Source organism: Bufo bufo, chromosome 4 (genome assembly GCF_905171765.1).
Source record: "Bufo bufo chromosome 4, aBufBuf1.1, whole genome shotgun sequence".
NCBI classification, from domain to species: domain Eukaryota; kingdom Metazoa; phylum Chordata; class Amphibia; order Anura; family Bufonidae; genus Bufo; species Bufo bufo.
Genome location: NC_053392.1, coordinates 564,532,177 through 564,544,742, shown reverse-complemented (window position 1 = coordinate 564,544,742; position 12,566 = coordinate 564,532,177). Strand labels below are relative to the sequence as shown.

Here is a 12,566-nt window from a genome sequence, read left to right as displayed (position 1 = left end):
TTGGACCGCGGTAAAGCCGGGAAGAAGGAGACCCCCATTGAGAAACCCTGGCGTCTCCTCCTCCCTGTACCGATGCTCAGTATTAACATACTCGGTGCGAAAACTGCAGAGGGGCACAGCGGGCATGCAAAGGATATAAAAAAAATGGCAGCATCAGTGGAGGGTATCCCACAAGTAAAGGTACTTACAGTTGCAAGAAAAAGTATGTGAACCCTTTGGAATGATATGGATTTCTGCACAAATTAGTCATAAAATGTGATCTGATCTTCATCTAAGTCACAACAATAGACGATCACAGTCTGCTTAAACTAATAACACACAAAGAATTAAATGTTACCATGTTTTTATTGAACACACCATGTAAACATTCACAGTGCAGGTGGAAAAAGTATGTGAACCCTTGGGGATTTAATAACTGGTTGAACCTCCTTTGGCAGCAATAACTTCAACCAAATGTTTCCTGTAGTTGCAGATCAGACATGCACAACAGTCAGGAGTAATTCTTGACCATTCCTCTTTACAGAACTGTTTCAGTTCAGCAATATTCATGGGATGTCTGGTGTGAATCACTTTCTTGAGGTCATGCCACAGCATCTCAATCGGGTTGAGGTCAGGACTCTGACTGGGCCCCTCCAGAAGATGTATTTTCTTCTGTTTAAGCCATTCTGTTGTTTATTTACTTCTATGCTTTGGGTCATTGTCCTGTTGCAACACACATCTTCTGTTGAGCTTCAGCTGGTGGACAGATGGCCTTAAGTTCTCCTGCAAAATGTCTTGATAAACTTGGGAATTCATTTTTCCTTCGATGATAGCAATCCGTCCAGGCCCTGACGCAGCAAAGCAGCCCCAAACCATGATGTCCCCACCACCATACTTCACAGTTGGGATGAGGTTTTGATGTTTGTGTGCTGTGCCTCTTTTTCTCCACACATAGTGTTGTGTGTTTCTTCCAAACAACTCAACTTTGGTTTCATCTGTCCACAGAATATTTTGCCAGTACTGCTGTGGAACATCCAGGTGCTCTTGTGCAAACTGTAAACGCGCAGCAATGCTTTTTGGACAGCAGTGGCTTCCTCTGTGGTATCCTCCCATGAAATCCATTCTTATTTAGTGTTTTACGTAGGGATCGACCGATATTGATTTTTTTTAGGGCCGATACCGATAATTTGTGAACTTTCAGGCCGATAGCTGATAATTTATACCGATATTCTGGGAATTTTCATTTTTGAAAAAAAAAAAAAATTCCTACACAAATCTGCTGAAAATTAATATGTTTATTGTTAACGTGTATAATTTTTTATTTGTAAATCTATCGTTTTCATTTATACTTAATATTTTTTTGTTTGTTTTTTTTGTTTTTTTTCTCTTAGGGACCAGAACCCTTGTCCTATTCACCCTGATAGATCTCTATCAGGGTGAATAGGATCTCACACTGTCCCTGCTGCTCTGTGCTTTGTGCACACAGCAGCATGGAGCTGAACATGGCAGCCAGGGCTTCACTAGCGTCCTGGCTGCCATGGTAACCGATCGGAGCCCCAGGATTACACAGCTGGGGCTCCGATCGGAGGAGCAGGGGAGAGGAGATCCTGTGGCCACTGCCACCAATGATTAATACTGGGGGGGGAGGCTTGGGTGGGGGGGCGCACTGCGCCACCAACGTTTTTAATACTGGGATGGGGGTGGGGGGGCGCACTGCGCCACCAATGATTAATAATGGGGGGCTTGGGGGGGGGGGGCGCACTGCGCCACCAATGAAGAGAAATCTCTCATTAATTCATATACCAGAGGCGGGAGCTGGCTACAGAATCACATAGCCGGCTCCCGACCTCTGAGCCGTAGCTGCGATCCGCGGCACCTGAGGGGTTAACTACCGCAGATCGCAGCTACTGCTCATAGAGGTCGGGAGCCGGCTATGTGATTCTGCAGCCAGCTCCCGCCTCCTGCCTCCTGTATATGAATTAATGAAAGACTTATCTTCATTGGTGGAGCGGTGGCCATAACCCCTCCCCTTCTTTTGTCCTCTCTCCTCTAATTGGCGGCAGCGGCAGCACAGGGGGAGGAGACACTGCTGCCTTCTCCCCTGTGCTGCTGAGGGAACCCGGAGAGCGCTGAGCAGCGCGATCTGTGTTCCCCATACGTTATTGGTATATCGGCAAAATAGATGCCGATACCGATACCTGTCAAAAGCCTGACTATCGGCCGATATCTCATTGATTGGACTCCAGTTGGCTGACACCTCACTCCAATTAGCATTTGGAGATGTCATTAGTCTAGGGGTTCACATACTTTTTCCACCTGCACTGTGAATGTTTACATGGTGTGTTCAATAAAAACATGGTAACATTTAATTCTTTGTGTGTTATTAGTTTAAGCAGACTGTGATTGTCTATTGTTGTGACTTAGATGAAGATCAGATCACATTTTATGACCAATTTGTGCAGAAATCCATATCATTCCAAAGGGTTCACATACTTTTTCTTGCAACTGTAATTAAACAAAAAAATTAAATGAAAGGTCCTCTTTAAAGGGAGTCTGTCACCAGCTGTATCCAATATAAGCCACTCCTGGGCCCCTGTAGATCACAATTACTGTATCTCGGACATACCTTTCTGTTGATATTCGTCTTTGTTTCCCCCCCGAAAAAGATCTTTAATCCGTTATGCAGATGAGATGAAAAGAGCGCAATGGGCAGTGCCCTTGGGCATTAGAGCCCAGCCGCTTCCGATAGAATCGAGTCCTGCTCCTCCCATCTTCATCTTCTCTGCACCTCCCTCCACTCCTGACGCCAGAAGCCTAGCACTTGAAATCTCACGCAGGAACATAACACACATATGTTTGCGTCTGCGCCGTCTGTTCCCTTCTGGGGGCATTGGTGTCACCACCTGTGGAGGGCATGCGCCTGAAGGGTTGTTGACACTTGTGACAGAAGGGAACAGACGGCGCAGGCGCAAACAGATGGGTGTTATGTGCCTTTGTGAGATTTCCTGTGCTAGGCTTCTGACGTCAGGAGCGGAGAGAGGTGTAGAGAAGATTAAGATGGGGGGAACAGGCTTTGATTCTAATGGGAGTTGCTAGGCTCCGACACCCAAGGGCACTGCCCCTTGGGCTCTTTTCGGCTAAATTATGTATCAAAATAAAGATCTTTTTCAGGGGAAACAAAGATCGATATATCAACAAAAAGGTATGTCTGAGATACAGTAATTGTGATCTACTGGACACCAGGAGCGGTTAAGGCTACTTTCACACTAGCGTTCGGGGCTCCGTTTGAAGGGGCTCACAATGGGCCCCGAATGCATCCGTACTGCCCTAATGCATTCTGAGTGGATGCGGATCCGCTCAGAATGCATCAGTCTGGCAGCGTTCAGCCTCCGCTCAGCAAGCGGACACCTGAACGCCTGAACGTACAATGTAAGTTGATGGGGGACAGATCCGTTTTAATTTGACACTATATGGCTCAATTTTCAAACGGATCCGTCCCCCATTGACTTTCAATGTAAAGTCTGGACGGATCCGTCTGAAGCTACTTTCACACTTAGAATTTTTTTTACAATATAATGCAGACGGATCCGTTCTGAACGGTAGTGTGAAAGTAGCCTTATAATGCAAAACCGTGGTGACAGACGCCCTTTAACAACCTCTATTTTTTCACGCCACAGGCAGGGTGTGGAGGCTCCTGCTCCAGCCAGTTGTCTTAGGGCTCATGCACATGACCGTTGTTGTTTTGCGGTCCGCGGTGGGAATGGCAGGCTCATAATAGAACAGTCCTATCCTTGTCTGTAATCCGTTTTGACGTGAACGGTTAAGCTTATGGGCTGCAAAAAAACGGACACGGACAAAAAATATGCTCGTGTGCATGAGCCCTTACAGTCAGACAGTGAGGAGGAGGACATTGCTGAGCTCCTGGGAAAGAGATTTCTTTAGGTCTCTCAGTTTTAAATGTAATGAGATGAAATAGAAACCAAGAAAAGGAGCAGATGACGGGACATAATGCTGGGAATGTTTTGGGTGCATTTTTGATTAGCAATTTTTAAAGGGGTTTCCAGGAGGACTAGTTTACGGATTACCTAGCCGCCTTCAATATCTGATCCGTGGAGGTCTGACTTTTGCGCTGTGTATTGGCCATGCCTGATGAGTGCAGTAAAATTGTAAAAAAAAAAATCACAGCCAACTCCTCAATGTTGCAGACAATTAGTTTACGAATAGCTGGGTGGTATAATGGGAATGTTTTCTCTTTCCATGCTGCAGACGTATATTTTATCCACGTAGGATCCTATCTATATAGAACTCCCTTAGGGTCTCTTAGTGTTCCTGCTGTGTCCTGGCCTCACTGATTTTTAGTGTGATTTTTATTAAATGTCACATTTTAATCTCCCTTTTAAGTGCAATAACATACCAACTGTCTAGTAATGCTGTGTAATACTAAACCGCAAAGCTAATCCATTATCCGCTATGAAGAAATGGCTGCAACCAATACAAATATTTTCTTTGGAAGAAATGGGATTTCAGGGGAATGTACAATCTCCTTTCTCAAATATATCAGTATGGTAAATCCAAGGAGGTGAAAGTGCATCCACGAGAAAAGAGAACCACGATCGCAGAGAGTTTACTATAATGCAAAATGTCAGATGGGACGTTACAGCCTGTGGATAAAACTCGGTCCTCGGGGACAGTCCTCCCAATAAGACACCTCTGCCATGACACAATTAGACCACTAGGTACGCCTCCTTATTTGTTCGCGGTCCAATTTTGTAGCAAGATTACTGCCGTTTTTATCTGCCATAGTGTTCTGGAAACTACTGTAAGTGTCCGTAGATGTCTTTGAGAGTATACGGGGCAGCCAGAAGGGTAGTGAATTGCTGGCTCCTGTGGGAGGTTTGTGAGTGGCTTGGGGCACTCCATCAGGGTGAATGGAAGGTGCTCTCCATTCACTTCGGGGCCTCGTTGCTGAGATGGCAGCGTGTCCCAGAGCTGGCACCCGCACCTGTCACCTGTTGGCGATGTATGGCATATCCTAGCGATATGTAGTAAATATCCCAGATGGGAATGTCCCTTTTAAACAAAAGGTTTGGAGGATGCAACTTAAAATTTTCACAAAATCTCTTATTGCAAATAACCAGCAGCACCGTGGATCCTTCACTTTAAGGAATGTTGGTTTCCATTTTTACGATCACCTGTTGCGATAGGAGTTGAAATTTGTGATGCCGTTGTTTGCCTCTGATAGGTACCTTTGCCATTTTCTGCTTTTATATAATGTTAATATTCTTTTCTCTTCCTAGGATCCATTAAATTCTGGAGATGATGTGAGTGAACAAGAAGTTCCAGACCTCTTTGACACGGATAACGTTATAGTTTGCCAGTACGACAAGGTATTCCAGCTGTTCACGAGCCGGGTTAACTTTCTGCTGGCAGCTCAATAGGTCAAGTGCTGCCATTGATGTGTTCATGTATAATACGAAGAATTCCATTTTAAAGGGGTTGTGCACCTCCTAGGCACTTACCTGCTTTCCAACGCTGGCTCCCCACTCTCCGGCCTCCTCTGCTCCACTTCCAGTTTAATGCTGCAATAGTGACTTACCCCCGTTGCATCACGTGACCATTTGACATGATGCAAAGGGAGCAGGTCACCGCTGCAGCCAATTCAAACCGGAAGTTTACATCCAGGGACCCAATCGATGCAGCTGAGGCCGGAGAGCTCAGGAGTCGGGAGCCAGCATTGGGAAGCAGGTAAGCATGCGTTCCTGTGCAGGTCTGCCCAGGAGGGGGGATTATAGCAAGCACGCATAACTCCTTTAGGGTGTAACTGTTGTGACTGGTATTTTTTCCATTTTTGCTAATGTGTAGGGACTGCGATGGGGAACATTTTCTTCTAATATAGTTTATTTACAGAAGTCATACATTTATAGTAGAAAACAAAATGAGCATTGCTAAGGCACATCTGTCTTCCTTGTACTGACTGCGAAGACAGGATGGGCTGGCTGCTGCTGGGCGTCTGTCCTCGCTGCTCCCTCACATAGTGTAAAATATATTAATATCTATACTTTAACTATATATTAACCTCCCTGCTATTTCTCACTGATCAGCGTGGCCAGTGCTGTGAGTGATTTGGCTGTATGCCCAGCGCGCCAGGAGATGCATGACAGCGAGCAGTAAGCGCTTACTATTGTCAATGCACGGAGGCAGGTAGAAGCTATTCTACAGTTTATAGGGACAGTTATATACTATTCTATATATTATGTACTATATTTATCCCTGTATACAGTAAAATAGCTTCTCATTGCATTGACAATGGCGCGTGCTTACTGCTCGCTATCATGCATCTCCCAGCAGCTGGTTAGTTACTTAACGTGCCAGGAATACAGCAGAATAACTCCCTGACAACGCTGGCCACGCTGATCAGTGAGAAATAGCAGGGAGATGAATATATATTATGGGTATATATATTAATACATTGTACACTGTGAAGGCAGCAGCCCCCAGCCCGTCTTCCCAGTCAGTACTGCATTGTACTGTACTAGCAATACGGATATGCCTTAGCAATGCTCATTTAGCGAACGCTATTAAGGGACATTTCTTTATACAAGTTTTCTAGTATAAATGTATGATTTCTCTAAATAAGCTATATTAGAAAAAGGTTCCTGTGACTAATACCGCACCTTGCGGCCCCGCCTGACGTCAACTACGTCGAGCTCACAAGATACGGTTTAGTCACTAGTTTCCAAGTCATGACGTTACACCCTCTCTGGGAGCACGTAAGCTCAGCTTGATGCAGTTTACACAGACTCCTCCTGTCTACACGGGCACAGAGAGGCAGGGGGGTGAGAGACTGTGGTCCACGCGGCCTCCAGCGTAACTTCACACTCGCTTACAACCCTGACAAGCTGAGAGCGCCTTTTCACTGCCCCAGTGAAACAGAGCTCTCTCAGCCCGGTAGACTGCCACCATTTCCTCGTTTTGATATAAGCCCGGTCCGCTAACGGGATTATATAGGGTGAGAAACCAACCCGCAGTAGCGTATAACTAGGCCGAAACACGGACTTGGGAATTCGTGGACCGAGATACAAGAACAGCACAAGATTAAATTATATATTTAATTGCCTTAAGGGCGCACTAGACAATACACGATATACACAGAGAATACCGTATATGCCGGCGTATAAGACGACTGGGCGTATAAGACGACCCCCAACTTTTACACTGAAAATATAGAGTTTGGGATATACTCGCCGTATAAGACTACCCCTTTTTCAACACACAGCAGTACATTACTGCATCCCACCACCATCCCTGGGTACCTCTGCCATCCCTGCATCCCACCACCATCCCTAGGTACCACCGCCATCCCATGGTATCACCACCATCCCTGCATCCCACCACCTTCCTTGTCCTGCCTCCCAGACCCTAAACATGTGCCACCTATACCCTGAACATGTTTTTGTTATGTTATTCTTCATATTCACATTCACATATGCACATCTGCGCCGCACTTAGATACGCCGCACGGAGATCTCGCACATGCGCAGGAGCGAGATGCGAGCGGCCGTGAGGATCCCGTGTATCCACGCTCGCCGCATGAAATCTCGCACATTCGTAGGAGCGAGATGCGAGCGGCCGGGAGGATGGCGGTACAAGGAGCATACAAGGTTACAGAGCAGGGGGAGGCATACAAGGTACAGAGCAGGGGGCGGTATACAAGGTACAGCGCAGGGGGGGCATATGCCGTGGGTTACATTGCAGCTCTCAGCTGCTGGGGATACAAGGCAATAGCCCGGGCTCTCTCTGTTGATAATTCGGGCGTCCCGGCACTGCAGCGCCCGCCATACCCGGCGTATAAGACGACCCCCGACTTTTGAGAAGATTTTCATGTGTTAAAAAGTAGTCTTATACGCAGGAATATACAGTATATACAGTGGTCGGATGTGCAAATGCAGGTGGTATGATACAACAGAATTAAATAGAGCAAGGGTCAGTTACCAGATGGATAAGTAGTCCTTTGGGTTACAATGAGTTCTGGGGTGCTGTAATGCTTGGCTGTAGTCACATGGGGACAGTGATGTCAGCAGTTTGTCCACGGTCCCTCAAAACACATTACTCAATGTGATGCACTTCAGAAAAAGACCCTGGCCTCTGACCTGCATGAGCCTTTTCACCTGTAGTCTGTCACACCCCTCCCTCCCTCTGGGAGGAGTCCACCCTCCCTTCCTTGTCCTGGGAGCCAAAGACCCACAACATCCATTTTGCACCATACGTCCAGACCAGAAGGTCACAGGGAGATGGTTCTGGGACCAACGGGTTTGCCTGCTTTCCGGCTACAGATGGAGACTAAACATGGCGCTGTTATTAGGTTCCTGCTGGGAGATCCCAGTATATCCCCTTCCCGACCCCCAAACTACGACCAGGGGCATGTCTGTCTTGGCCCCAGGGTCGCAGATATATAACTGGTTTATGCCTGTGATGGACTGGCAATTCATAATTCCTTATGAATCCCCGGTTCCATGATGTCCTATGGATTTGAGGGATCTCTGTAATAGCTCAGACCCCTGTAGGATAAGTTGGCCTCCGTGCTGGCTGAGTGAGGTGTGAATTGTACGCATGTGGCCTGCTTGAAGCCCGGACCCCTGCAGAGTTCACTCCCTCTGCTATCTCACAGCAAATGGCTGGAATTAGATCATGGCTGGCATTAGATCATAATTCCACATTCCTCACCGTTCCCTATCTCTGTCCCTACATTAGTGCAAAATAATTAAATAAAATTAGTCATGACAGTTACACTAAAAATGAGTTTTCCAGGAATTAAAGTGTAACGGTTTCATTTTTATTTGCTTTTTGCTATTTGTTTATTAGAGCTAGGCATGTATACCTGAGTAAGTCTACTTTCACACTCGTGTTTTGGTTTCCGTTTGTGAGATCCGTTCAGGGCTCTCACAAGCGGTCCAAAACAGATCAGTTTGCATTCTAATGTATTCTGAATGGAAAAGGATCCGCTCAGAATGCATCAGTTTGCATCAGTTCAGTCCCCATTCCGCTTTAGAGACGGACACCGTCCGCCTGATGAAACTGAGCCAAACGGATCCGTTTTCACTGACACAATCTGGTACAATAGAAAACTGATCCGTCCTCCTTTGACTTTCAATGATGTTCAAGACTATCTGTCTTGGCTATGTCAAAGATAATACAAACGGATCCGTTCTTAACGTTCAGATCCGCACAAAGCACGAGTGTGAGAGTAGCTTAGTCTGTCAATGATTGTCAAAAGATCTGTAATTATCTTATGATAACAGCTTCCATTAATTTCCACTGGTTCCTTAAAAGACCGTTGCTAGGGCTTATCTGTCTTCCCTTTAATATAAACATAAGACAGAGGGGCGGTCCTCCACACTGCATGCCTGCATTAGGCTCCACAGTGAGGAGGCGTGTCTCTCAGTAATCCAATCTGATTGGCTGGCAGGAAGCTGCTGGCTACAGCTAGTGTGTATGGGAAGTGAGGGAAAGCAGTTTTGGCCTCAGAGAACTGGCAGAGGAGCCATCTTGAGAAGATCCTCATATCGTAGGGTTTAAAACACCCGTAACTAAGAGAAAAGCTCAAGGAAAACAGTGGTATGTGAAGAAACTAAAGATTGCTTTATGCGTAATGCTGCAGCAGCAGTAACATATGCTAAAATTATTTGATGAAAACATGACAGTTACACTTTATGGATGACCTATCCTCAGGATGGGTCATCAGCATCTAATCTCTTTTAGCAATAAGCCTCTGTTCACGTCACGTCTTATGTTTTCATGCACAATTGCGGCGAAAAAAGCTCCTGGTACATTAGCTGAACATACCTACATGCCCCTGCTCACCTGACTGAGGTCACGAGTGCCCTTTTCATCAATATACTTTTAACTATGTAGGAAAGTACAGTAGACTGCGGCTTTAATTGTAGGTATACAATAGACCAGGGGTCAGCAACCTTCGGCACTCCAGCTCTTGTGAAGCTACAATTCCCAGCATGCTCCATTTATTTCTATGAGAGTTCTGAGAAGAGCAGAGCAAGTATGCATGCTGGGAGTTGTAGTTTCACACCAGCTGGAGTGCCGGGGGTTGCTTACCCCTGCAGTAGACTATGTAGCTTCAGTTGTAGGTATACACTGGGGATTGCCCCCAATGTGGTCGTCATCAGACTTGATGTGAACATGCAACACACTCGTAGCTTTCAGTTTTCTCTTCCTTTTTTTTTTCCTTGCCACAAACTCTTTTCCTTTTGCTCCTCAGTATTTCAGGTTTTCTCGAGAGGTGAAAAATAAATGTGGGATTTGGCAGCTAAATCATCAAGAGACTGTTAGGATGTTTGCTTGATACAACACTGCGATAAGCCGAACATCTTTAGAGATCGGATTAACGTTGTTTCTTCTGCTATAACTGCCATAAAACGAGATTGCTTCCAGAGGAAACGTTCTAGTATAACTTTAATTTGCTTTTCCAGATCCACAGAAGCAAAAATAAGTGGAAGTTCTACTTGAAAGATGGAGTCATGTGCTTTGGAGGAAAAGATTATATTTTTTCTAAAGCCATCGGAGAGGCAGAATGGTGACTTTGGAGGAAGCGCAATGTTTTATTTCAGTAAGCTCCTTTGTCTCTCTTTTGCAGATCCTGCGCAGCCAAAAAGGCCTTAGCCCGTACATTGCTCGCAGATGGATTTTGTTTGTGATGCCTGTTGTAGCTTAGAGAATTGTTCCACAGAGCTGCCATGCTTTTCTTTGTGGCGTCAAGGTTTTTCCGTGAATGTGCATCCTTAAACACCATTTTTTTCTGTCTGTTTAGGTCCAATATTCTGTGGAGATTAATTTCGTAGCATACTTTCATAATCCAAAATCCCTTTGTTGCTATAAAGTTAAAGAAGCACTCCCTCTGACCTGTTAAAAAGGTACATGATGTAAACTGTAGTGAAGGTAATCTTCTTACTGGTGACTGTATTTGTGAGTTATAACCTCCCTTCTGAGCCTCAGCTGTTTCATGTGACCAACACTGCTTCTCCAAATAACATATCATCTTATGTGCGTACAGAAAGCCAGTTTCTCTATTCTTCCTATGGTAGCCTCAATGTCAGTCTCATAGGAATGAATAGAAAAGTAACTGACTTCCTGTCATGTGTCAGTTGGAGATCAGAGAGTTGGTCACGTGGCACAGCTGAGGATCAGAAGGGAGGTTATAACTCACAAATACAGTCATTGGTAAGATTACTGTCACTATGGAGTACATCATGTACCTTTTATTATATAGCCGACAAAAAAAAAAATCTTGAGGGTGCTTATTTAAAGGGATTGGCCTATGACAGTCATGTCATACAGTAGTGTGTGATGGCATAAGAACCTGCTATAAGGCCTCCGGGCTCACCTTAGCTTGCAACGAGTCAAACACCTTTACAGGATGTGATAATTGCTTTTAGCCCCTGCACAGTTGGAAGACAGAAGTGCTATCTTGAAAAGCCTATGGATACTGGCGTCTGTTGACACTGTTACCCATGGGCATCGGAGAGGAGGGCAACTCCATGCAGTCTAATGCAGGCATGCTCAACCTGCGGCCCTCCAGCTGTTGTAAAACTACAACTTTCACAATGCCGTGCTATAGGCTGATGGCTGTAGGCTGTTCAGGCATGCTGAGAGTTGTAGTTTTGCAACAGCTGGAGGGCCGCAGGTTGAGCATGCCTGCTCTAAAGGAAAGCCTGGAGGCCAACACAGCGGTTTATGACACTACTGAAATTTAGGTACAAAGCAACCAACTCCTTTAAAGCTAACATTCTGGCTGCCTGCAACCACCACTAGAGGGAGCTTTCTGCATACTGGTATAAGTTGATCTCCATAATAAACTGGTATACCTTGAACTCCATAATAACAGTATTTTCTAGCTCCTAAGCTCCCCCTGGTGGTGGCTGCAGTCAGTCAGGATATAATCATTTAACTCTGTGGGTATTCAGGGGAATTGGAGCTCTGTATCAGATACAATAGAGCTATGATTGCTATATGAATATCTTACAACATTGTAAATCACACAGTGCTGGATCTTATAAAGTCTTTACTCTGCCATGTTTATTAATTCTAATTTAAGTGCACATAGTTCGAGAGGAAGGTTTAATACAGCATCTGGCTTACTCTTTACATTTCCTTTAGGGCTGAGATACTGATCTGCCAACAAGCCAAAGAAAAAGGCTAGATTTATTTGCTTGAGTTTTTTTTTTCTATGGAGTTTATTTTGCTTCCTTCCTTGTTATCCAAAAGTGACAACCACTAAGTGTCCGGTGACTTCCTCTAGAGCCTTCCTAGAGCCGAGTTATTCAGCTGTACTTATTGTTACCCCCCAGAACGAGATGTAAGGAAGGTCTTGTGCACCCCGCCATATGACGCCTCTGTTTTCTATGAGGTAATAGGACACCCGTAGAGGGGTGGCGGGACTTACTGCACTTTGGTTGCCTCTAGTTTTATACTTTCAGTTCTCTGATAAAACCATACCATGTGCTGCCATATACATGAGCTATTCTAGCCCTGAAGCATTGCATTTCTGTGTTAACATGTGGTTGTTAATAGAAGTT

The 12,566-nt window shown here is 45.3% G+C and overlaps 1 protein-coding gene across 1 annotated transcript in view; it reads left to right on the top strand.

The window, feature by feature from the left end:
* GTF2A1L (general transcription factor IIA subunit 1 like) overlaps window positions 1–10,702 on the top strand; it is a 55,464-nt gene extending 44,762 nt beyond the window's left edge. Inside the window, exons 8-9 of the mRNA XM_040430301.1 lie at window positions 5,277–5,366; window positions 10,464–10,702. Of these exons, the coding sequence (XP_040286235.1) occupies window positions 5,277–5,366; window positions 10,464–10,571 (198 nt within the window). The 3' untranslated portion in view covers window positions 10,572–10,702. The remainder of the gene's footprint in view (window positions 1–5,276; window positions 5,367–10,463) is intronic.
* Window positions 10,703–12,566: the final 1,864 nt, after the last annotated feature.